This window comes from Balaenoptera acutorostrata, chromosome X, assembly GCF_949987535.1.
Source record: "Balaenoptera acutorostrata chromosome X, mBalAcu1.1, whole genome shotgun sequence".
Lineage (NCBI taxonomy): Eukaryota > Metazoa > Chordata > Mammalia > Artiodactyla > Balaenopteridae > Balaenoptera > Balaenoptera acutorostrata.
Window position 1 is genome coordinate 15,641,403 of NC_080085.1, and position 27,629 is coordinate 15,669,031.

Genomic DNA, 27,629 nt, shown 5'->3' on the forward strand with positions numbered 1-27,629 from the left:
CCATTGCAGGGAGCACAGGTTCCATCCCTGGACAGGGAAATAAGATCCAACATGCTGCAAAACGCGGCCAAAAAAAAAAAGAGGTCAAATATAGCAAGAGGATAACAAAAAAAAAAAAAAAAAGAAATAGAGACTAAATATAATAGCTCATGTGTATGTAATTACAAATTAAATATAGCAGCCAAAACCTATTCTCAATAATAAATTTATTTAACAAAATGATATAAGAAGTATCAGGGTCAGTAACCCCAGAGTAATTTAAAAACAGCTTAAGGTCACAGTAATTTAAACTGGTTCTGGCATAAGAATCAACAGGTCAATAGTATAGACTAGATTAAAAAGCTCTGAAAGAAAATCTAGAGTATATATATAAGGATGCTAAGATGCAGCAGAACTAAAAATCCATGCTAAAAGGTACTGGGAAAATTGGTTCAGTTTTTAGAGATTTAAATTTAGATTCCCTCACCATATAGCATATTAAAATAAATTACAAGGGAATAAAGACTTAAGGAACAAGATTAAATCATTGAAATATCGAGACAGATAGATGTGGATGAATATTAATCATATACAAGCTAAGTAAGGAGTTTGAGCACAAAAGTTGTGCACCTAATAACAAAGGCATGTATCAATAAATTTGACTATATAGTAATAAACTATGTTCAGCAACAATAACAACAACACCCTAAATAATTCCATGTCCACAACAATCTGGGGAAAATATTTGTAACAAAATTTGTCAACAAGTTCACATTCATGAATCAGTAAGAAAATCATTAAGGTTAGTACACCTTATTTCACTTACCAGTTCATAGAAGCAAACCTTTGATCTCATTGGTGTCTAAAGATTTTTTTAATGATTGTATTTAGGGTTGGCTATGGTTGTAGCGTGGGTTCTCATGCTGCTGAAGGGAACTGTAAAATGATATATTTTTGGATATCAGTTTGGCAGTATTAGGAGCCTTTACCGTTCATACCCTTTAACCCAGTTATATCAGTTACAGAATTTACTTTATGGAAATGAAGATGCAGATGTTGAAGTATGTTCATTGATAGACTGGTTAAATAACCATCCATTAAAAATGGTGGTTTTAAAAATTATTTAATGACAGGTCAAATGTTCCTTATACAATATCAAGTGAAATAAAAGCAACATACAGCACAATATATGTGTTCTCAAATTCTTCCAATTTGAGAAAAATTTACTGGAAGAAAATATATCAAAATGTTATTAGGAAGGGTTATATAGTTTATTTCTTTTTATGTTCCTTTTATACTCTTATACCCCTTTATGTTCTTTTATATGAGTTTGTATTATTTTTATAAGTAGTTTGAATAAAAGTAAAATGTTAAATTTTTTCCAGCATCTTCTGCCCTCATTGCATGTGTTTTCCACCAAACATTGGATTTTATGTAGAAAACTTCCGTCTGTTTGGCTTCGTTCTATAAGTAAATGTATAAACCATATTGAGTGTGTGTGTGTCTGTGTGTGAGTGTTGAGGAGAAAGAGGATCTTCATGGTATCGGTGAAAGGATAAATAAAAGAATAAACATTTCATCTTATTTGACCCCCCTTCGGGCAACTGTTTTATACTGTAAATTCTATTTATGAGATGCCAGGAGAAAAAAATCTGATGAATTTCTTTCTTCAAGATGGTAGTCATAAATTTAAATATGTAGTCATATCAGTGGACAGTTTTGACCTAAGCAAGACCTTTTATAAAATCAGGCAAAGTTTTAACACTTAGGATGCCATTTAAAAAATGTGCAATATAGGATGAAATGGTACCTGAAACGACACTCAGTTGAAATGTGGGCAGTCCTCCTCTCTTCCTGGATGCAATCCTGTTGCCCCTTTCTTTGTGCTGTGAGCAGTTTCTTTATCTAGGGCTTTGTACTTTCTCTTAGGCCGCAGGTGGGTTGCTAGCTAGAGCCATTTGAAAAGGAGCAGGGTAAGAAAACAGTGTCAGTGTATTAAGAGAGAGTAGCATACCTAGCAGAGTTACCTGGTACTACCTCTACTAATATTCTAGGTGATCTTCCTCCACATCACTTTGACTTTGCAGTTATTCCTTCTCAATAATGAAACAGTTACAATATCAGAAAGTACCTGGGTGGCTGAGTTTAAGTCAGAAGGTCTGCTGATGTACAAATAAATTGTATCCCCAAAGCTCTCTGTACTCTACAATTCTGTTCCTCCCTTAAAAACAAAAACATAATAACCTTAATAAGAATCTTTTTCCTCAATAGCCTATAGCACTTTCAGATAATTTTCCCCCTGTAACACCAATATGAAAGCTGGTATTTTCTTCTTTTTTCAACGGGCAGGTGAGAAACAGGGTTTGATTTACAGATATAGTTACGACTCAGAGTTTGTCTTTCAGCATAATGACTGAAATGGTAGCTTTTTTAAAATTTCTTTTTCCCCCCCCTACTTATTTGATTCTCTTTGCTTTTGTAAGGAATCTAGGAGAAAAGCATATATTTTTAATAAGTTAATGATTTTGTACCCTGTTGGTTATTGCCTCGTATTGTGTCTGTTTTTCAAGTCTTTGTTTTGATGCAGGGACAAAGTTTTATAAAAGATTTGCTCTTACAGATCTGAAAGTATGCCCACTTAGAGTAAAAAAGAACAGGCCTGAATCATTCAGAAGACCTTTTTATATGACATGTTGGCTTTGAAGAATCTATATATTATTTTACCAAAAGCTTTTTTATTCCTTTTATAGACTAGAATATCTTACATGAATTATTTAGCCTAGTTATACTTAATCTTTAGCATTTTCATTTCCTTCCCAGCCCTTATTTTCTTGTCTTCCAGCCAAAAAAGACCAGAAAAAAGGATTTGTGATGTTTTCAGTTTAAAATGGGGTTCTTCTCACCAACTACTTCTGCTAGTTCAGGAGAGCTAAATAAAGGCAGGGGAAAGTTGGTGATTGGTATTTGGTGGCAAATGTTTATCCCACTTTGAATATGAAATGGCTATCAATGGGGAAGAGCTGGTGAACAACTAGATAGGTTTGTTAGGAAGAGGTAAGTGAAGGGAGGAGACTTGGAAGAGGTATTCTGCTACCAGCAACTACCAAGTATTAGAAGCCTTTCCTCTGGTCTTAGAAACCCAATTAAATGTGCCCCTGGGTTTCAGATGGCAGTATAGATGCCAGTCTATTGTCAGCCATCCTGGCCCTTTTGCGTAGTCTCAAGACATTGACACTGCTGGTTCATCCATATTCTATTGCCAAATCTGCTCTTCGTCCCCCAGCCCCTCCACCTTCTCCTTTTCCTTCCCTGACAATGCCTGCAGGGTAGTAAGAAAGAGAATTTTGGAACTGAGAAATGAGGGACTGGGGAAGAGGAGGATTTATTTTTTATTCTCTGGGTTCTTGCTACTCTGTTTCAGAATGTACCCCCAGACAGTTGGGATTCCCAGTTTGAAAAACACTGGAGAATGACTTTTCTTCTGCCTCTTTTCCTTTGCAGGAAACGCATGAAATTGTGGCAATCAAGAAATTCAAGGACAGTGAAGGTATATATATACTTTTTCTTTTTATATTTAGCTTTTGTGAATAGAATATGGAAGAGATGAAATCTAGCTGATTAGACTCTGTTCCTCAGATTTTACAGTCTCAATCTCAGCAAATATATCTTAATTATCATCATACTTTGCTTTGAAACATTTAGTTCCTCCCGTGTGAATCTTTTCAAATCTCATGATATCAGAAAATTCATCTTGTGTTTTAAGGGACAGTCAACACTGGAAATCTTGCTTCAAATGCTGGATAGAACACATGCTATTTACACTGTTTCTAAATACTAACAGTTTAAAATGATAAAACTTACTTGAAGTAAATACTTCCTGGGTTCACACAAGTAGCAAGTGTTATGTTAAAGGCTTCAATATTGGTTACTGCGATCTCTGCTTCCTAGTTAGCTAGAAATATAAAGGTAAGTGGTATGTAAACAGTACAGAGGGAATGGTTTTATATTTAGAATAACTCATTGGGAAAATAAAAGCTTTTCAAGAAGAAATACCATACTTGGAGGCTTTGGTCACACATCCAGACCATTTCAAATGGAGTATTAAAATTACCCTATCCTGGGCAAGAAAGTTTAAAATAAAGGATTAACAACAACAACAACAAATATAATGCACCAAAAAAAAAGTAATGTACAAAAGAAAAAATAAATAAAGCATTTCATTAGGCCATTAGGTTTTAAATCCAGACTCTTGGCCATCCAAATACAGCCAAGTAGAAAAACTGACCACAAGGACACACATGGCCTTTAAGAAGCTCTAGGCAGCATTTTTTCAATTTTTTTTTTTTGACAGAGATCCGACAGCAGAAGTATTTTTTACCTCCTACACAGTATCCTCATACATAATGTCATATATATAACTGAAGCAAAAGTTTCACAGAATTATTTATTTTACTAATATGAGATTCTCCATTTTCTGTTCTTTCTTGCTCATATAAATTCATATAAGTGCCTATTTTGGCATGAAATACGTTGATGTCACCACTAATGAGTCACAACCTGCCATTTGAAAACAAGTGCTGCAGGAGTAAGAGGCCCCACCATAGCATCAACCTTCATATCTAATTGGAAGTGTGACAATAGGCATTCATAGCCTACCTTCATCAGCACACAGTGACTGTGCTGTAAGACACCAGCCTCTGTATTTGTGAAGTTTCATCACCCCTACCTTAGAGACTTAGCAAACATTAAATAACAAAAGGGCCTTGCTAACAAATCCTGGGGTAGATGCAGTAGTATTTGATGTAACCCAGCTCTGATGTGCTGGTTATGTGGAGCACAAGCACGTCAGCCAGGAATTTTAGCATTGGCTTGGCAGCCTTAAGGAGAAGGCAACAAAAAAATACTTTAGCTTGTTCTTTAAAAACAAAAACCAAAAAAGCCCTGCTTCCAATCATGTACCCGTAGTCTAGTGGGAAGCAATAGCCCCAGGCCAACCCCCTAGGAGACCATTGGAAATAAGCTCTTTGAGCAGTGGCTTTGGGCTAACCGCAGGTGGCCAGGAGACAAATGGTGATCTACTAAAAAGAGTGGTTGCAACAGTAGATCAAAGCATAACCTTTGCCTGTATATAAAGACTTCTGGCTGTGCATTCATCTTGTAAGGCACATTGTCAACCATCAGCTACCACCAAAAATAATAATTGTCATCAAATTTTTGAAAAGCAGTGCAATCTAGGCCATGTATGTCATTGCTGTTTTTAAGAAAACTAAATACCCAATTCTTCACAACCTCTATCCTATGAATACCAGTTCTTAGCTTCAATTAAACAATATATTAGTCCCTGAATTACAGTACCTTCAGATTGGCAATCAGTAGTGTATCTGTTAAAATTCATTGAGCACTGGGGACTTCCCTGGCTGTCCAGCAGTTAAGACTCCACACTTCCACTGCAGGGGGCTCGGGTTCGATCCCTGATCAGGGGAACTAAGATCCCACATGCCATGTGGCGCGGCCAAAAAAAAAAAAAAGAAAAGAAAAATTCATTGAGCACTGAGCCAGGTGCTATAAGAACAGTGAAGGTAAATCAGGTTCGGATACTTTCAAGAAACTTCTGACCTATTAACAGAATTAAGACCTGTAAATAAAAAGCAGTAAAACGGAGTAGAAAGCAGTCAGTGCCTGAATGACTTTGTATAATTTTGAGGTGAGAGAGATTGTTTCTAGCTCTGGCATCCCAGGGGTGTATGGATAGTCTAAACATTATAGGAAACATTTGATCAGTTTTTATTTCACTGAGCTGACAAAACATGAATCCACTCTGCCCTCATTTCTGCTGGGCCATTATCAGTTGCCATACCTCACAGGCATGCAGCCGCATCACCCACCCGCTTTGCAGATGGACAGCTTTGTAAGCGCGCCTATTCATACTTCCAGAGGGACACTTCCTAAATATTTCAGCAATAGAATCTAAAAACATATCCAATTATTCATAACTTTTTAGTTCCAAGCCTATTCTAGACACACTTTCCTATTGTTTCCAGTTCTCCCTGGGAGATCTCACACAATCTTTTCTGTCTTTACCCTTTTCCTCCCGCCAGAGTAGTATCATGCTTAATGGAAAGTAAGGGAAAATGTGTGGTAAACACCCTTTTGGAGTGTGAAGTGTACATAGATAGTCTAGTATAGGTGAGGATGTCCATTCAACCCCTATGTAAACCACTTAATTCTGTATCAGTTTATCATCTTAAATTTTAGTCAGGCTAATTATAATAAAAAATACAGTTTCATGATAATATTGCCCTTATTGTCATATAGCTCTCATGAATTTCTTTTATTAGGTACTCTGAATATATTCTTTTGATATTTTGGTAGTGACTTTTCCAAATCCAATGTTTAAAAATCTTCGTGAAGGTAATGAAATAATCCTGTGAAAGCATTGTTAAACTGAAATAGGATCTGAAATTGGTCTGACCCACGTTCAAGCTAATCAAGTATTCTTATGCTGATTATATCAAGGAATATTTTATGAGTATATATTACCTCCTGTTAGCTTTAAAAGATTACGATAATGTCCTGTTTTCTTGTTAAATTCATATGTATGCACAAATTTGCATGAAACAGTTTTAAAACAACATTTTAAGGTAGACCACTATTTAGTTCAAGAAGTCCTTATTATCCCAGGACAATAGATTACTATTTAAAATGGAAACCAAAATTTCATAGTAAATAAAAAGTTAGATCGGGAGTTTAAGTTGAAAAAATGAAACTAAAATTATAAAAATAAGTTTATCTTATAGTTAACACAATTTAGATTATAATAGCACTATGTACTGTTTCTTAGAAAAAAGAATCAATTGTTATCTTTTGGCAGGGTGGGGCAATTTTTACAGTAAAATTGTAGGCTAGGTCAGTGAATGACTTCCACAATAAAAAGGTCATTAAAAATATACAAAAGGCTTTGTCACTCTTCTCTTGGTTTTTGTATGTTCCTGTTTTTTTGTCTTCATCCTTGTTCATTTTTTATTCTCTAGTTGTTAGCTGATATAACACCATCAGATCATTTATCAGTGTGTGCCTGTGATTTTCCCTGAAAGACTTTGACACACTGGTGGGAATCAACACCTGTTAAAAGGAAGGAATGTTTGAGTGATGACAGTTTTATTTGAGATCACTTCATTTGTTAATATTTTCTTGTTTTGATGACTTTTGCTTCTTTATACATCATCACAAATGTGGAGTCTCAGATAGATAATGAATTCTTAATGATATCCTGAATGATAGTATTATAAATTTGTCTATTAATGTAAATTCCCACATAGAAACATTAACTAATAAATACCTAACCGACCAGAAGTCTCCGTAGAATTTTTTTTTAATTAATTAATTTATTTATTTATGGCTGTGTTGGGTCTTTGTTGCTGCGCACAGGCTTTCTCTAGTTGCAGCGAGGGGGGGCTAATCTTCGTTGCGGTGCGTGGGCTTCTCATTGCAGTGGCTTCTCTTGTTGTGGAGCACGGGCTCTAGGTACATGGGCTTCAGTAGTTGTGGCTCGTGAGCTCTAGAGCGCAGGCTCAGTAGTGGTGGGGTACGGGGCTTAGTTGCTCCGCAGCATGTGGGATCTTCCCAGACCGGGGATCGAACCCGTGCTCCCTGCATTGGCAGGCGGATTCTTAACCAGTGCGCCACCAGGAAAGTCCCCTCCATAGAATTAATTCTGCTCAGTACATATTTGGATTTTTCTGAGAAGAGAAAAATGACCACAGACCAAAAAGATACTAGAGATTATTTAGTTAAAAGGTACTTTTCAGACTATGTATAATAATAAATTTAGCCGAATCCTCCTACCTTTCCTATAATTCCAATCTTGCACAATGAGATTTGATGTTCAGATGGTAATCTTCTATCACTATTGGATCATCATTTTCATGTACACACATGTGCCAGTGTCTACGGTCCTCAATTTTTTAAATAATCCAAGAGCACTGATATAGATTAGATAGCTTTGGACCAGCAAGAAAAAAAACATTGTTTAACCTTTAATTGAAGAAGTCCTGTGGTCTAAAATTTATATTTGACAAACATTTGGATCTTCTGATGTGACAACACCTTCTGTTTATTTGAACTTTTCAGTCCTTCCTGAATGTATGGGTGATGGGGTGAGGAGGGATCCTCCCCACTTGTCACTGGGCCTCCGTACATGGCAAGGAGGCTGACTCTCAGGGAGCTGTGTGGTAATCCATGGTTAACATGGAATTTAGGTTGTGTCTTTGCTTTTATATCAAATAAAATTGCTTGCATTTCATATTCTGCTGCTGCTTATGTTTCTGTAGATAAATATTTTCCCTTGGAATGGACATCTTTGTTCTTAATCATGAGAAAATGTTTAATTGATCATCTGTTCTTTGCTCCAGTTTATTTCATCCTTATTTTTACCCAGACACTAGAAAGCTCTATCCTGATCTTGGGATCAGGGGAACTCCAGTCTCTTATTTTGTATATTTGTAGAAAACAAGGGTTTATAATCTTTAAATTCAAGAACCGGATTTCTCTGTAAGAGAGGCTTTGAGACAAACTTTCCAAACCTTGGTTAAATAGAGAAATCAATTAACTAATAAGCTTGAGCATTCTGGCTAGTCATGATTTCACCACACTTCTTTTTAATGACCAAAATGGATCTCTTTCAAACTTCAGGGATTCTTCTAAGATTTGGTGAACATTTTGCACCTTTCATGGTTTAATACATTTCCATTGTGCTTTACCTGGCCTTCCTCTCTGAAGATTTAAGTTTTCTCATCATTTTTGGTATATATGACAGCAGCACCACCATTCAAAACCCCCTGGCCATGTTACTTGCCTCCTGTTGATGTTCCTTCTTCAGTCAGGGCAACCAGACTCAAAAATGGCACCCTTATGGTTTTGTGCAAGGATGGCTTGACTTTTCCCCACTTTGTACCTGTTTAAAGGTCCATTACGGGGGGCCTCTTTGGCTATACAAAAATGTCAGGTTTGTGATTTCATAAAGTAGGTTATAGTTATTTCTGGATTTCTTTTCTAAGCCCACAGTTCTTTAAAGATAGTTTTACAGAAGAGTTTCTGCTCATCTTTAGATTTTTCTCTTTTTGTCACTTACTTATCTTTGCATTTCTTTTGCTCCTGTGATCTTTATTCTTAAAAATTGTTTTCTTTTACTTTGAATCTCCCTTCTTGCTTTTTAGGTGTGTTAACTTGCAGCCTTACTGGCAAGCTTAGAAATAGGTTAGTTTTTGTTTTTTTTAACTTAATGTCCTTCTTCTACCATGCCATTTAGTCATCACTCAATAGAATTTATATAACTTTGTCATAATTGCTGCCTGTACTAAGCTAAACACCCTCCATGGTAATTGATGACCAGGTCCATCAGCATGCACATAAGCAGGAATCACATGGTGGGACCTTCAGCATCATCTAGTAGAACCCTAACTCTAGTTTACAGCTGAGGAACCACAGCTAGTATGTGATTAACTGAGACTAAGACACAGACCCCAGGATCTTCATTGAGTTTTTCTTCCGCCCACACCATGCTGCTTTGCCACATAGTTAAGCAGAAGCAGAGTCTAGACTTGGGTGTTCCGACTTGGGTGTTCCGACTCACTCTCCAAAGGTCGCTCACTGCCTTACACCAAGGCGCCTCCGTCCCTGTGTTCTACTCGGTGTGACATTCCCTTCACTTACCCTGAGAAAGTTATTCTTTGTAGACTTGGTTTCTTCATTTGTGAACTGGAGGAGCCTAGCCTAAATAAAAAGCCATGAGATTATTTCAACTGAAAGGCAGGGGTGTTTGTGCCCTCTTTAGTGGGCTATGCTTCCACCTTTAAAAAACTGGCTCACTCAGCAGCTTTGCTACTTTCTGAACCTCTGAGGAGAGAAGCATTTGTAAGTGGAATGTTCATTCCTTTTCCCAATCATCTGATCATTTAGTGCCACAATTTTCATTATAAAGTACAGGGGGTAGGCCAGGAACCTTAAAAGTACTCAGAGGAACAAAATGATAGGACTTCCAAATAATGAAGAGTGTGCATTTTGCTTGCACTTAGGGAATTAATAACTCCACTTTCTACCTGTTCCCATTCATTACAATCTTAGTGCCGAAGTGCTTACCTCAACTTTTAATAACTTTGACTGACATAAATTAGAGGAGACTTCATTTCCTAAACAAGATGACTGCTCAAATGAGGTGGTTTTGGCTCTGCATGCTAAGTGATTTTGTGAGCTTCTTTTTGAAGATTTGTTTCCCTTTTCTCTCTAGCCATTGTTTAGCAAAGTCAGTATAGATTCGAATGATATAAATATATATAACAAAGTACCAAAATTCAGTGAGGTTTAGGCTCATAATCAATGAAATTTTAATGAAGAGAAATCATGGATTATTAGATTTGGAAAACGCCATGGGACTTTTTAGGGTACATGTGTGGGTGCAGAGGAGTGCCCATTTAGTTATTTTATGAATGAAAAGTTAAATGGCTTGCCCAAAGTCACATGTTACAGTCTTATCTGGTTAAAAGGGTCCAAAATCTAGGTCTCCCAGATCCTACTCCAACGTTCCTTCTACGATAGCCATTCTGCTTTGGCCATTCGGCTTTATCTGTTAGCAAGGTGAAACTGCCACAAGTTGCTAATGATACAAAGCTCCCTTTTTTCAGTGCCAAGAATTCGCCAAGCTTTTGATTAGAAGAGGTATTCCAACTTTATTTACCTTTGACTTTGTTGCACCATTTATTTGTAACCAGCTCCAGCATAGCTTAGGGATGTTCTAATGACCGAATATATATGTGTTCTTGACTCTTGGTGCAGTCGGTTTTCTGGAGCCTCCATTTTTTATAATCACATATTGTAGAAGACTTACCGGGGCAGAGGTGAATAGGGGAAAATAAATTCAGTTTGTCTTAACTGTCTGAAAAGCTGCCTTTCAAAGTTCTGGAGAGAGAAGATTGAAAGCAGTGTCCTCAAAACTGAGAGGGCAAAGTGCCTATTGTTTGCTATCACATTGCTGCTTCCCATGTTTTAAGGGAATAAGAGCTAGCCACATATGGGCAAGGATTTCCTCATGGCACCAGTGAAGGCATTCGTGTAGGAAGTATTTATTGATCCCCTCTGTGCCGGGTCCGGTCCTAGGTGGTTGGGTGTGTGTTGTTGAACAGCAAGCAGAACTTAGACCTGTCCTCCTAGAGCTCTCGGATTAGCATGGAGATGGAGGCTTGCTTTGGTTTAGTGATCAAGTGACACTTAAACTGCAGCCTGAAGGAGCCAGCCCTGTAAAGAGTCTGGTAGTATAATGAGAGTTCTCGGCAGAGGGAACAAGCTCAAAGGCCCCAAGTTTGAAAAATAAAGTTTGGGGCTATTTTGGGAACCGAAAGACTAACGTGAGGGAGGGAGAGAAGGGCATGAGATGGGGATGGAAATGCAGACAAGGATCAGGTCATGAGTAGTATAGTTGTCTCTTGCTGAATTACTTCCTTATTAGAAGTAATTTTATTTGCTTCGTATTGAGATCTGTGTGGCAGATCTTAGAGACAGGTGGATTTTAGTTTGATTACCCTAACCTTGGGAGTAACTCAGATGGGACAGCAGAGAAGCAGGTTAACCTTCTTCATAAGACTGAAGACTTTTAGCTTCCCTAGGCTTTAGCAGTTCTGACAGTTACAAAATACTACTTCTCTGGTGCAGCCCCAATTTGCAGAACAGCTGGACATTTATCCCCCCCACAAGCCTCTCAGCCACTTCAGGAAGTCCCCTAGTCATGTCACGCACGTTGCCCCTACTGCCAGGTGGCCCCCCTGTTTCATGCTCTGACATGGGCCCTGTGAGTACCCAGTTCCCAGTTGACCCCCCTGATGTGGGCTATGCTACTGTCAGCCTTTGCTACTGCTGCTTCCTGCCTTCTGATAGGCAGTATCTCTCTCCTTTCCTAATCTGTGCTCCAGCATTCTCCAACAGCTTTCTTGAAGTAGGGAGAATATTTCCCTGGTGTAACCGTTTCGCAAAGGAGTGTTGACTTTGTTTTCTGTTTGTTACAGATATTCTGGGGCTACTGCCAAGCCCATGGTTTTGTTATAGTCTCTTTTCTTTAAACTCAGTTTGAATGGGGGTTAGGGGAATTCCCTGGCAGTCCAGTAGTTAGGACTTGGCGCTTTCACTGCCCGGCCGGGTTCAATCCCTGGTCTGGGAACTAAGATCCTGCACTGTGAGGTACGACCATAATCTGAGAAGTACTCCTGGTATTGCATTTAGGATCTCCCCTCCCCCTTTGGCCCCATTTAGGTTCTTTTCTCTTGTGTATCTTGCTTAGGAAACATATCTTCCTTGAAGGCATCTTCATCTTTCTCGTCCCTGTCCCCAAACTATTTTCTACCTTCCCAGATATGCCTGAACTTGAGGGTTACACAGCTTAGACTTTCAAGCTAGGATTCTGACCATTACCCAAAACCTTGGGGCCAAATGTATTCTAGAATTCATAACTTTTAGATTTTAGAATGGAAATATGGCATGTCACTTTAGCATCCTGTAATCAGGTATTATTTCTAAAGCACAACATATGAATATTCATACTAAGTAGGATAAACAAAGACTGTCAGTGGTCTCGTATTAGTTCAGGATTTGCCTCTAAAGAGATTTGCCTTAAAGTTAGAAAAAGTATTCAATTTTTAGACTGATTTTTTTTTTTTTTTGGTTTTTGGAATGCAGATAAGGGATTATGAACCTGTATCCTTCCTTGTATATACATATGTAAACATGACTGTTAGAATTTCCTGGCTAAATCTAAAGCTATTATAAAAACTCCTTTAACATGAAATATTGCCTTCCCTGCTCCCCTGCCAATTGATCCATTAGAGTTAATGTGACTTCTGTCCTTCCTCTGTGTCTGTGGGGGTTATCATGAGTGGAGTTGATGATACGAAAGGGTGTATTGGTTCAGCATAAGTTCTCCATCCCAGTACAGCTACACTACCTGGGATGGACAGACGGACGTGCCACAGGAGGACAGCAGGAACATGGAGCAGCCGCTATTCAAAGAGAAGATCAGACACCCTTAGAGTTCCCTGCATCTTGACTGTGACCTGCATTGTGCATGCCTGGCATATGACCTCTGCTTACAGAGGTGACTCACATGCAGCCTGGGGAATAAAATGCTCTTTTAAGACAAAGCTTCAGGCCAAACTTTAAAACATCAACTGCTACAGATGTTGCATAAAGGCTCCTCTGCACACTGATGTGGTTAATTCCTTTTTACCCTTTTAAACTCCTTCTTCCTCAGTATGTAGTGTTAGAGTTAAAATGACAGTGGATTTATATGTCGTATCTGTAAGTCTGTTTTACATAAACACTTTGCAATAAGCAGTATAAGAAAATACAAGCAGAAAATTAGGTTCATGCTGGTCAAGTAAGCCTTTTCTTCTTTAAGTTTCTTATTCTTGATCCTTTCAACAAGAAAATGTGATATTGACTATTCCATCCTTGGACTTCTTATGCAGAAGTACTCAAAGTGGAAAGTGAAATTGGTATGTTTTCAATGTTCTTAGAATTTTTTGAATAGTGGTTTGAAAGCTTTAATTTTACTCTATTCACCATTGTTTACATTCTAGAAAATGAAGAAGTCAAGGAAACGACTTTACGAGAGCTTAAAATGCTTCGTACTCTCAAGCAGGAAAACATTGTGGAGTTAAAGGAAGCCTTTCGTCGGAGGGGGAAATTGTACTTGGTGTTTGAGTATGTTGAAAAAGTAAGTCACTAACTGACGCAATAGAGATTTGCCTCATTCTTTTATTTAGGGCTGTTTCTGATACTATTAAAGAAAGTATTATTATCTAGTATGACTTGTCATTGTGCTCATAATCTGACTTTAAAAATGACAGTAGTACCGATAATCATTAGAAGTCCTGAAAATATATTGAAGGATTTTGTACAATTTAACTGTAGAGAGATAAATTTAAACAAAGTATTGGTTTGACTTCTGAAGTCTTAGACTCTATCTTCAACAAGTAATTTTTAGACTTGGTTTATTTTAATTAAACCTAAGCAAGGCCTCTGAGGGAGAGGCACGTAAATTGACAGTGATGACAGGCATAGGATGGGTGTCTGAATCAGACCTACAGTGGCTAATGAGCGGGCTCATGAAGCAGCCTGTTGTGAATTGCCAGTGCCGTGGCTTTATCTGAGGGAAGAAGATGTGCCAGGAGCCATAAGGTAAAGCTTGAGGAGGTAGATGTGACCACAAGTAAGGAATTAGAAGCATGGGAGAAAAGAAGAAAAGCACACATTGTTCGAGTTGTCTCTGTAATTGCTTCAATTTTTTTTTTTAATTGTTAACTCTTAGTGACAGTTTTAATCATATGACCTAAGGGCAAATGTCCGATACAGTAAACAATATTGTGTGCCTATGAATTTCTTGGACAGCAGCTGACTTATCACAGTTGGTTATTGTCAAGAACTAAGTGCCTTAACAAGAGTAGAATAAACTGGAGTCAGACAGAACTTTTACAGGTTTCCTTCATGAGTAAAGGTGGCTCCTGCTGATTTCCTGTTATTATCTAAAGAAGATTAAGACTGGAGAGGTTTATCTTTGCTTTAGTCAATTCCCAGGTGCTTTTTATGTCATAAATGACAGAGTAGCACCACCAGCAGCATCATCACGAAATGGAAAGCAGTGTTGCCAAGACGGCTGACCAGTAATGTGGCTTTTTAATTAATTCAACCTTTACAAGTTATTTTTCTAATTAATATATATATAGTGATTTCATTACAAGCAAAACTTGAAAAAATATTACAAGGCTCTTTGTTGTTTTAAAACACTGTTTTATGTTTCTTTTCAAAAATCTGTTTAAAGGCTTCCTTTCCTGTGTCAATTTAGGTGTTTTCCTAAGGGGCATTTCCCACCAAAATAAAACTGAAGTTTGATATTTTAAAAAAAGTTATAAAAAAAGGATTGCTGTAAAATCAGATGCTTACTTTTTAGTTGTCAAAAATAATCATGCAGTTTGCAGTTTTCACTGCCAAATAATAAAATTCTGACAGATCTATTTCAGTTATCTTTTTTATTTCTGTTCTACTCATGGTGATTGTTCACGGTTAATAACAATTTCATATGAACAAATGGAGAAATTACCTCTGTGTATCAGACACTATGTAATGTCTCCAATCTCTGCTGGTAAGTGGCAGAGCTGCTACCAGAACTCCAGTCCTCTGACCTGCGAGCCTGGGATTCTTGTGCTGGCCTTATGGTTTTTCAGTGGAAGGTGACCATCACCCTCCCATCAGTGGCGGTGCCTAACGATTGACAATGAGTCTCAAGAGGGCAAGGAGAAAGATACTCTTAGGGGAAGGGGGTTGTAACAGAGACGCAGGATTACAGTGGCTTAAACAAAATAGAAGTTTCTCTCTCAGGTACAAATACAAAGGTAGGCGGATATGGTAACTCTGCTCCACAGCCATAGGAGACCCAGGTTGCTTCTGCCTTTCTGCTCTACCACCCCTGAACTGTGGCCCTTGTCCTCAAGGTCAAGATGGAGCTCCAGCTATCACATCCCATTGGCCAGGACTTAGTTGCGTGGCCACACTAGCTGCAAGGCCCAAAGAAAATGTACTCTTCATTCTGGACACTGAGGCATCCACTTACAAATTGTATTACTCTAGTAAGGGAAGAATGGATATTGGGGGACATTCCTCTCTATAACTCAGGAATTTAGAGTTGAATATGAAATGAGACATACAATTTATGTTCTTTATTACAAAGCCCTCTTATTCCTCCTGTGCATTTGGGACCTCCTGTGCATTTGTTAATTAAAAAAGACAATTTGAGTGGAGAATCACTAAAAAATGATGCATATATACTTTAAACATTTTGTTTTAACTTAAAACATATCAATATACATTCACTTTCCACTCTCTTTAGAGGCAGGGTCAAGGCCTTTTGAGTATTGATCTTCTGGTTGGAGTTCTTACATACATCCTACCCATAATGTATCAATGATATCCTGTGTCAGCTTCTTTAAAGTGAAGTGAAAACTTAAAAACATTGCAAAGGAATGGCAAGTAAACAGTTTATTGCAATATATTATTGTGCATGTTGGGATGGAGGAAAGCAGAAAGAGCTGAGGAAGCAGGGGCAGGACTATTTCAGCTGAGAATCTTTGAGAGTAGCATAGGATAAGGGTACAAAAATGTGCGCTTCAGAGATGACTGGCCTGAGTTTAAGCCAAACTCCATTATTTACCAGCTGTGTGATCCTGGCACTGTCCTCGGCTTCTCTCCATGACGATTCCTGACTCGTGGCCCTGGCAATCTTGGGAAAACATCATCCAGTTTCTTGGATCCAGATCCTTGGGCCTCCCTTTCCCCAGCACCACCCCCACCCAGCCTGGACGTATTGACCCAACCGTTTCCTAGGACACGCCCTCCCCACCTCCTTTGGACCTTCGCCCTGTCCTGGACCAGGAGTCGGCCTCAATCCCCATCAGCTTCCAAGGTCTGACCCAGGCCTCTACTACCCTGAAGCGGGCTAACCTGACACATAGCCGTGTGGCTGACTGGGTCTTGGTGCTGCCGCCGGGTGTCAAGCCTGAGCTCTGAGGTGGGAGAGCCGAGTTCAGGACATTGGACCACCAGAGACCTCCTGGCCCCACATAGTATCAATCAGCAAGAGCTCTCCCAGAGATCTCTGTCTCAACACTAAGACCCAGCTCCACTCAACGACCAGCAAGCTCCAGTGCTGGACACCCCATGCCAAACAACTAGCAAGACAGGAACACAACCCCACCCATTAGCAGAGAGGCTGCCTAAAATCATAATAAGTTCACAGACACCCCAAAACACACCACCAGGCACGGCCCTGCCCCACCAGAAAGACAAGATCCAGCCTCATCCACCAGAACATAGGCACCAGTTCCCTCCATCAGGGAGCCTATACAACCCACTGAATCAACCTTACCCACTGGGGGCAGACACCAAAAACAATGGGAACTACGAACCTGCAGACGGTGAGAAGGATACCCCAAACACAGTAAGTTAAGCAAAATTAGAAGGCAGATGAAGGAGCAAGGTAAAAACCCACCAGACCAAACAAATGAAGAGGAAATAGGCAGTCTACCTGAAAAAGAATTCAGAGTAATGATAGTAAAGATGATCCAAAATCTGGGAAATAGAATGGAGAAAATACAAGAAACGTTTAACAAGGACCTAGAAAAACTAAAGACCAAACAAACGATGATGAACAACACAATAAATGAAATTAAAAATTCTCTAGAAGGAATCAATAGCAGAATAACTGAGGCAGAAGAACGGATAAGTGACCTGGAAGATAAAATAGTGGAAATAACTACCTCACAGCAGAATAAAGAAAAAAGAATGAAAAGAATTGAGGACAGTCTCAGAGACCTGTGGGACAACATTAAACGCACCAACATTCGAATTATAGGGGTCCCAGTAGAAGAAGAGAAAAAGAAAGGGACTGAGAAAATATTTGAAGAGATTATAGTTGAAAACTTCCCTAATATGGGAAAGGAAATAGTTAATCAAGTCCAGGAAGCACAGAGAGTCCCATACAGGATAAATCCAAGGAGAAACACGCCAAAACATATTAATCAAACTATCAATAATTAAATACAAAGAAAAAATATTAAAAGCAGCAAGGGAAAAGCAACAAATAACATCCAAGGGAATCTCCATAAGGTTAAAAGCTGATCTTTCAGTGGAGACTGTGCAAGCCAGAAGGGAGGGGCAGGACATATTTAAAATGATGAAAGGGAAAAACCTACAACCAAGATTACTCTTCCCAGCAAGATCTCATTCAGATTCGAGAGAGAAATTAAAACCTCTACAGACAAGCAAAAGCTGAGAGAATTCAGCACCACCAAACCAGCTTTACAACAAATGCTAAAGGAACTTCTCTAGGCAGGAAACACAAGAGAAGGAAAAGACCTACAATAACAAACCCCAAACAATTAAGAAAATGGTAATAGGAACATACATGTCGATAATTACCTTAAGTGTAAATGGATTAAATGCTCCCACCAAAAGACATAGACTGGCTGAATGGATACAAAAACAAGACCCATATATATGCAGTCAACAAGAGACCCACTTCAGACCTAGGGACACATACAGACTGAAAGTGAGGGGATGGAAAAAGATATTCCATGCAAATGGAAATCTAAAGAAAGCTGGAGTAGCAATTCTCATATCAGACAAAATAGATTTTAAAATAAAGACTATTACAAGAGACAAAGAAGGACACTACATAATGATCAAGGGGTCAATCCAAGAAAAAGATATAACAATTGTAAATATTTATGCACCCAACATAGGAGCACCTCAATACATAAGGCAAATGCTAACAGCCATAAAAGGGGAAATCGAAAGTAACACAGTCATAGTAGGGGACTTTAACACCCCACTTTCACCAGTGGACAGATCATCCAAAATGAAAATAAATAAGGAAACACAAGCTTTAAATGAAGTATTAAACAAGATGGACTTAATTGATATTTATAGGACATTCCATCCAAAAACAACAGAACACACATTCTTCTCAAGTGCTCATGGAACATTCTTCAGGATAGATCATATCTTGGGTCACAAATCAAACCTTGGTAAATTTAAGAAAATTAAAATCATATCAAGTATCTTTTCCGACCACAGTGCTATGAGACTAGATACCAGTTACAGGAAAAAAACTGTAAAAAATACAAACACATGGAGGCTAAGCAATATGCTACTAAATAACCAAGAGATCACTGAAGAAATCAAAGAGGAGATCAAAAAATACCTAGAAACAAATGACAATGAAAACACGACGACCCAAAACCTGTGGGATGCAGCAAAAGCAGTTCTAAGAGGGAAGTTTATAGCAATACAAGCCTACCTCAAGAAACAAGAAAAATCTCAAATAAACAACCTAACCTTATACCTAAAGCAATCAGAGAAGGAAGAACAAAAAAACCCCAGTGTTAGCAGAAGGAAAGAAATCATAAAGATCAGATCAGAAATAAATGAAAAAGAAATGAAGGAAACGATCGCAAAGATCAATAAAACTAAAAGCTGGTTCTTTGAGAAGATAAACAACGTTGATAAACCATTAGCCGGACTCATCAAGAAAAAAAGGGAGAAGACTCAAATCAACAGAATTAGAAATGAAAAAGGAGAAGTAACAGCTGACACTGCAGAAATACAAAGGATCATGAGAGATTACTACAAGCAACTATATACCAATAAAATGGACAACCTGGGAGAAATGGACAATTTCTTAGAAAAGTACAACCTTCCGAGACTGAAACAGGAAGAAATAGAAAATATGAACAGACCAATCACAAGCACAAACTGTGATTAAAAATCTTCCAACAGGGACTGAGCTGAGGGCTGGTGACACGGAGCTACCAGATCGGTCCGAGATGGCAGAGGTGGAGGAGACACTGAAGCAAATTCAGAGCCAGAAGGGCGTGCAGGGAATCATCGTGGTGAACACAGAAGGCATTCCCATCAAGAGCACCGTGGACAATCCCAACACCACACAGTACGCCAACCTCATGCACAACTTCATCTAGAAGGCCCGGAGCACCGTGCGTGAAATTGACCCCCAGAATGACCTCATCTTCCTTCGAATTTGCTCCAAGAAAAATAAAATTATGGTTGCACCAGATAAAGACTATTTCCTGATTGTGACTGAGAACCAACCAAATAAGCCGCTCTCTTGGCTCCCTGCGTCATTCCTTAATTTAATGCCCCTCAAGAATAATAGCGTTAATCATGTCAACTGACTGGCATATGGAAGTCACCTTAGAGCCCTCTCAGACCAATCCGGCTGCAGCTCCACCTACCCCACCAAAGTCATCCCTCTGCTGGCCAGTCGCACCTGATTTTCCAGGAGGAAAATCACATCCAGGTTTATGGAGCAAGAGATTGTGAGAAGCCCACACACCCTGTTTCCTTCTGACTTTGAGTTCACTTTGTTGCCCTTGGAAAAGGCTGTTTTTCTTTAACTAAAAATAACCAAAACGCTTAAAAAAAAAAATCTTCCAACAAACAAAAGCCCAGGAACAGATGGCTTCACAGGCGAATTCTATCAAACATTGAGAGAAGAGCTAACACCTAACCTTCTGAAACTCTTCCAAAATATAGCAGAGAGAGGAACACTCCCAAACTCATTCTACGAGGCCGCCATCACCCTGATAACAAAACCAGACAAAGATGTCACAAAAAAAGAAAACTACAGACCAATATCACTGATGAACATAGATGCAAAAATCCTCAACAAAATATTAGCAAACAGAATCCAACAGCACATTAAAAGGATCATACACCATGATCAAGTGGGGTTTATCCCAGGAATGCAAGGATTGTTCAATATATGAAATCAATCAATGTGATACACCATACTAACAAATTGAAGGGTAAAAACCATATGATAATCTCATTAGATGCAGAAAAACCTTTCAACAAAATTCAACACTCATTTATGATAAAAAACTCTCTAGAAAGTAGGCACAGAGGGAACTTACCTCAACATAATAAAGGCCATATATGACAAACCCACAGCCAACATCGTTCTCAATGGTGAAAAACTGAAACCATTTCCTCTAAGATCAGGAACAAGACAAGGTTGCCCACTCTCACCACTATTATTCAACATAGTTTTGGAAGTTTTAGCCACAGCAATCAGAGAAGAAAAAGAAATCCAAATCGGAAAAGAAGAAGTAAAACTGTCACTGCAGATGACATGATACTATACACAGAGAATCCTAAAGATGCTACCAGAAAACTACTAGAATTAATCAATGAATTTGGTAAAGTAGCAGGATACAAAATGAATGCATAGAAATCTCTTGCATTCCTATACACTAATGTTGAAAAATCTGAAAGAGAAATTAAGGAAACACTCCCATTTACCATTGCAACAAAAAGAATAAAATACCCAGGAACAAACCTACCTAAAGAGACAGAAGACCTGTATGCAGAAAACTATAAGACACTGATGAAAGAAATTAAAGATGATACAAACATCTGGAGATCTCTCCATCCAACAGATGGAGAGATATACCATGTTCTTGGATTGTAAGAATCAACATTGTGAAAATGACTATACTACCCAATGCAATCCCTATCAAACTACCAATGGCACTTTTCACAGAACTGGAACAAAAAATTTCACAATTTTTATAGAAACACAAAAGACCCCGAATAGACAAAGCAATCTTGAGAAAGAAAAGACTATACTATAAAGCTACAGTAGGGCTTCCCTGGTGGTACAGTGGTTAGGAATCTGCCTGCCAATGCAGGGGACACGGGTTCGAGCCCTGGTCTGGGAAGATCCCACATGCCACGGAGCAACTAAGCCCATGAGCCACAAATACTGAGCCTGTGCGTCTGGAGCCTGTGCTCCGCAATGGGAGAGGCCGTAACAGTGAGAGGCCCGCGCACCCCGATGACGAGTGGCCCCCGCTCGCCGCAACTGGAGAAAGCCCTCGCACAGAAACGAAGACCCAACACGCCAAAAATAAATTAATTAATTAATTAAGAAAAAAAAAAGCTACAGTAATCAAGACAGTATGGTACTGGCACAAAAACAGAAATATAGATCAATGAAACAGGATAGAAAGCCAGAGATAAACCCACGCACATATGGTTACCTTATCTTTGATAAAGGAGGCAAGAATATACAGTGGAGAAAAGACAGCTTCTTCAATAAGTGGTGCTGGGAAAACTGGACAGCTACATGTAGAAGAATGAAACTAGAACACTCCCTAACGCCATCCACAAAAATAAACTCAAAATGGATTAAAGACCTAAATGTAAGGCCAGCCACTATAGAACTCTTAGAGGAAAACATTGGCAGAACACTCTATGACGTAAATCACAGCAAGGTCCTTTTTGACCCAGCTCCTAGAGAAATGGAAATAAAAACACAAATAAACAAATGGGAGCTAATGAAACTTAAAAGCTTTTGCACAGCAAAGGAAACCATAAACAAGATGAAAAGACAACCCTCAGAATGGGAGAAAATAGTTGCAAACGAAGCAACTGACAAAGGATTAATCTCCAAAATATACAAGCAGCTCATGCAGCTCAATATCAAAAAAACAAACAACCCAATCCAAAAATGGGCAGAAGACCTAAATAGACATTTCTCTGAAGAAGATATACAGATTGCCAACAAACACATGAAAAGCTGCTCAACATCACTAATCATTAGAGAAATGCAAATCAAAACTACAATGAGGTATCACCTCACACCGGTCAGAATGGCCATCATCAAAAAATCTACAAAGAATAAGTGCTGGAGAGGGTGTGGAGAAAACGGAACCCTCTTGTACTGTTGGTGGGAATGTAAATTGAGGCAGCCACTATGGAGAACAGTATGGAGGTTCCTTAAAAAACTAAAAATAGAACTACCATACAACCCAGCAATCCCACTACTGGGCATATACCCTGAGAAAACCATAATTCAAAGAGTCATGGACCACAATGTTCATTGCAGCACTATTTACAATAGCCGGGACATGGAAGCAGCCTAAGTGTCCATCGACAGATGAAGGGATAAAGAAGATGTGGTAACATATATACAATGGAATATTACTCAGCCATAAAGAGAAACGAAATTGAGTTATCTGTAGTGAGGTGGATGGACCTAGAGTCTGTCATACAGAGTGAAGTAAGTCAGAAAGAGAAAAACAAATACCGTATGCTAACACATATATATGGAATCTAAAAAAAAGAAAAAAAAGGTTCTGATGAACCAAGGGGCAGGACACGAATAAAGACACAGACGTAGAGAATGGACTTGAGGACACGGGGAGGGGGAAGGGTAAGCTGGGACGAAGTGAGAGAGTGGCATGGACATATATACACTACCAACTTAAAAATACATAGCTAGTGGGAAGCAGCCGCATAGCACAGGGAGATCAGCTCGGTGCTTTGTGACCACCTAGAGGGGTGGGATAGGGAGGGTGGGAGGGAGGCGCAAGAGGGAGGAGATATGGGGATATATGTATACGTATAGCTGATTCACTTTGTTATTACAGCAGAAACTAACACAACATTGGAAAGCAATTATAGTCCAATAAAGATGTTAAAAAACAAAAAAACATTGCAAAGTAGTTTCAGTGAAGAATCCGTACCACACCACCGTCCCTTGCCAGTGTTTTATAGTTGTTGCACTCACAATCGATTAGATAGCATTATGAGTGGTAGCATTCCTGTATTACGTCTTTTCAAAGTATTAAACTTCATTTTCTTGTAAACAGCAAACCTCTTTTTTAAAAACATTATTTCATTGGTTTATATGATATTGAATTATATTAAAATAACAAGTGCATCTGTTATAAATACATATGGGAGTATTATAAACAACTGATTGTTTATATGAATACAACTTGACTGGTGGGAACCACATTGTAAAGTTGTAGTAGAGCAGCAACTTTTTGGTCTTAGGACTCTATTTACAGTCTTAACATTATTGGGAACCCTAAGAGCTTTGTATTTATGTGAGTTTTATCTATTAATATTTATCATATTAGAAGTCAAAACTGAGCAATATAAAAATATTTATTAATTCATTTAAAAATAATAATAGACCCATTACATGTTAACATAAATGCCTGTGTATCAGTCATTCTTTCAAGTAAAAATGGTGTACCTGAAGAAAAATGACTAGTTCAGTTTATAACTCTGTTACCCAAGTGCTTTTCCCCATGACAGCTATCATATTTTGATATGCAGCAGAAGTGCTTTATGCATATTCCTCATTTTATCATGTAGATTCCTAAAAAGACATGTACTCAAGAACTGAAATTTAATAAAAGTAATAATTTTTACTGCTTCATCAAAGACATCCTTTACTAAAATTGGCCTTTTTCTTTTTTTTTTTTTTTTTTAACTGTAACGTTGTGGCATTGAAAAATCCAATGCCTTGATTCATGCTAAGGTGCCACCAGTTTACCCATCATTGCTTTGTGCCATCAGTGTAAATACCAACACAGTGAAAAAGGCAAATAACTGAGTGCTGTCATGACTATAGTTTTGATTTCATGGGTCCTCTGAGACCCCCCCTCCTCCGAGATCCACAGATCACACTTTGAGAACTGCTGTCCTAGATGGTCATCTACAAACAATAAGCTCTAATCATGCTGTAGACCTTAGTCTTATGCTTTACAGAGGGAATGGAGAATATTTAGTTAATCTGGAAATTCAGCAGAAATTGGTTAAGTGGAATTTCTACTTAAAAAATGTGCATGAGTTTTAGAATGGTCTCTGACTCCAGACTAAGATTTTTGAATATCGGTTTGTTTGGAGTCTGTGAATTTTTATTTCAACAGTATTTTGTAGCCTGTTTAAATATTTGTTCTGATTATATTGATCACTGCTAACCTTAGGGATCATTTAAGAATATTTTCCAGGTCTCTCAGAAATATTTCAAGGCTTGATTTTATTTCAAAGTTCTATTGGAGATGCACAGTGCACTATGTTAAAATAACTGTTTCCCCTCTCTTCTATACATTACAGTGTCTTTTCTCTACTTTATGTTGTTTTTCCCTCGAAATTAGGCTAAAATGATGCCTGATAGGTTTTAGGGAGAGTGAAAAGTGCACAGGGTTATTATTTGAGATAGCATTGGGGAGTAGTAAAAATGGAATTTCTCTTAAAAGAGAACCTTGATTTAATACAATATGCTGCTTCACGAGAAAGCTTGTAGATGGAAAGCAAAACAATTTTAAAAATATGCATGCTGTGTATTAGATGAATTATCGTCCAAGGTGCTTTTTTAAATTGTTAATACATGATTTATGTGCCACCTAATTTTGGAGATCAATGGCTCTCTATTTAATTTTTAGAATATGCTTGAATTGCTGGAAGAAATGCCAAATGGAGTTCCACCTGAAAAAGTAAAAAGTTATATCTATCAGCTAATCAAAGCTATTCACTGGTGCCATAAGAATGATATTGTTCATCGAGGTAAGTATGGAATTTTTGAAATGGAAAATATTAAAATATCAAATAAAGTTAACAAAATATTTCACACAGGCACTGACATTCCATTTAAATTAAATACATTTTGAAAGTATAGGATATGAAACATTGTTTGGGCTCCAAGTCTCCTTTTGTACCACCAAAAGGATGGACTGCACATTTATTTGGATATTATGGTGAGATCTCTGTGTTTGTAAAACCAGATCCGCTTTCAACAGCAGAAGCACCTAGTGATAAAATGAACTCAACAAATGCAAACTTTGAAGCTTACTTGTGGGGGGGAACTACCCTCTCCATTGCCTTTTGGTCCTGCAGGTAGACCAGGTAATGTGAAACAAGCCAGAATCAGGCTTTAGAGGTGGTGCTAAGTCACTGGCCCCCATTGACAGTCACTTCTCATTTCCTCTTAGACCAAGATCTCTAGTATGTACCTTTACCTCCTGATTTTCCCTACCTGTTCATGAAAAGTGCCCATTGTTTGCAGGTTGTAGGCATGATCAACCTTGCATAAAGGCCATGATTATACTTCCATAAACTGTTCTATTTTGTCCTTTATTGCCATGAAGTGGGTGGTTTATAGCAGTAAAAGGGAAATTACCTGCTCAGCAAGATCTTTAATCTATACCATTTATCTTTTCCTGGTAATCTCTTGCATTCAAGGGACACAAATTGATACAATAATGAAGCTAAAAGATGTTTGTCAGAAAATGTTGCAGTATCCACTTCTTATCTTTGAATTATCAGACAAATGAATACTACATTTTAATTTATCTAAACAGGCACACAAGGATATCACTTTAAAAATAGCCTCACTTTAAGAATAGCTTAAAGGTCATGTGAAGAATGTCAACTCCTATTATTTCTGGAAAGAGACAGTTCGTATTTCTCTTGCATTTGACTTTCATAGCAGTTACATTATGAAGGTTGTTGGCAGCATGGAGAGATGTCTTGGTCACCTGGACATCTAGTGTCTAGGGTAATGATTCTAATAACAGTCTCTACTACAGTTTGAGGCTATTAAGAAACCGATTTAGCTGCATTTCCATAGTGATACTGTGATTTGGTTAAGTGTATAGTGAATTAATGGTTGTGAATTAATTCAAAAACCGTGATTCTGAAATCTACAGATCTCACTCCTACCTCTTCCCTTTCTCCATTTTCACTTCTACCATATAATATAGATGATGGGTACTCTAAAAATAGAATTGTGAGATGCCTCCAAAGGGAGGGAATTAAACTGCATTTTCTATGTATTTCTACTCCTTAACTCCCACCACATCTTCAAAAGATCCATCATGGAAAAAATGAGAAATCTTATCTTGACTCATCCATCATAGCTTCAGCACTAGACATTTATGATTGTGAACCACATCATAGAAAACCTAAAGAGATATATAAATATAGAAATTATACAGAAAATCATAACGAACAATGTATCTTATTTGTATTTTTTTCTCCAGTAAATATAATGCTACCTACTTACTCTCATATGTGTTTTTAAAGTATCTTCTGGGTGTAAACATTTTATAGTCTATCTCCAAAAATTTGTATTATTAGTATTTTATAAAGTAAAAATAGTTCCTTAAAATGTGGTAGCCTAGATTTAATCATTCTTGAATTCCTTTCAGAGATCCAATTAATGCCTTTAAGATTTAAGGGGAAAAATATTTTTGAAATGGTGGTCTGCATGTTTTTCAAAAAGAAATTAATTGGAACTTTTGTGTACCAGCATAAAATGTGTTACTCTGCTTTTCACTGCCACAGTTTTCTATTCATATTACTCTGGATATTTCTAATTAGGTGCCATTACAGTGCTCTAACAGTGTCAGTCAGCAGTACATGGAACATTTTTTAATAATTGTTTTTTAATCTTGATACTCCAGATATAAAACCAGAAAATCTCTTAATCAGCCACAATGATGTTTTGAAACTGTGTGACTTTGGTAAGTTAAAAAGAAATTGAGCCCTGTAAGTACAGAATTAATTTAATATAACACTTAGGTAGCTTTTACAGGTGTATTAAAAGTATTTTTTATCTTTTGACTTAAATTAGCAAATGAACATTCTATTGGGTTGTATATTAAAAAAAGGATTTTGGGAAGAGTTCTACTCTCTCTTTGCATAGTTTTGTCTACTATTTTAAAAAATTCATCGTGCAGTATTTGTTTAATGAGAATTCAAAGCAAATACATGCATGTGCATATATTCATAAGCCCAGTACTTAATGACCTCAGAGAAAGAATTTTCCATAAAATACCACTATGGCCTTCTGGCTTGAGTAGGATAAAAAAATTTTTAATATTTTAAATATTGATAGAAATTGTTTCAGGCATAATAATAAACACTGAAAATATAACTATGTAAATACATACGTATTGTATATATGCAATAGTTATATATCTGTAAGGTTAAAAGACATTTTTAGAATGATTCCATTTATTCCCTTTAAATGTTCAATGGGGGACTTCCCTGGTGGTCCAGTGGTTAAGAATCCTTCCAATGCAGGGGATGCAGGTTCGATTCCTGGTCAGGGAACTAAGATGCCACATGCCATGGGGCAACTAAGCCCACGCACCACAGCTACTGCACTCACGTGCCTCAAATAGAGAGCCCGCGTGCCGCAAACTACAGAGCCCACACACTCTGGAGCCCGCACGCCA

At 37.9% G+C, this 27,629-nt stretch overlaps 1 protein-coding gene and 1 pseudogene across 3 annotated transcripts in view; both read left to right on the plus strand.

Moving 5' to 3' along the window:
- Positions 1 to 27,629, plus strand: part of CDKL5 (cyclin dependent kinase like 5) — a 174,528-nt gene that overhangs the window by 99,294 nt on the left and 47,605 nt on the right. For all 3 annotated transcript variants that reach the window (XR_009006726.1, XM_057538775.1, XM_057538776.1), the window contains 4 exons: positions 3,481 to 3,526; positions 13,599 to 13,735; positions 24,834 to 24,954; positions 26,853 to 26,912. Coding sequence is in view for 2 of the 3 variants with exons in the window: in XM_057538775.1 (XP_057394758.1) it covers positions 3,481 to 3,526; positions 13,599 to 13,735; positions 24,834 to 24,954; positions 26,853 to 26,912 (364 nt within the window). In the remaining variant the exon portion in view is untranslated. The remainder of the gene's footprint in view (positions 1 to 3,480; positions 3,527 to 13,598; positions 13,736 to 24,833; positions 24,955 to 26,852; positions 26,913 to 27,629) is intronic.
- Positions 19,381 to 20,008, plus strand: LOC130706489 (dynein light chain roadblock-type 1-like; annotated as a pseudogene).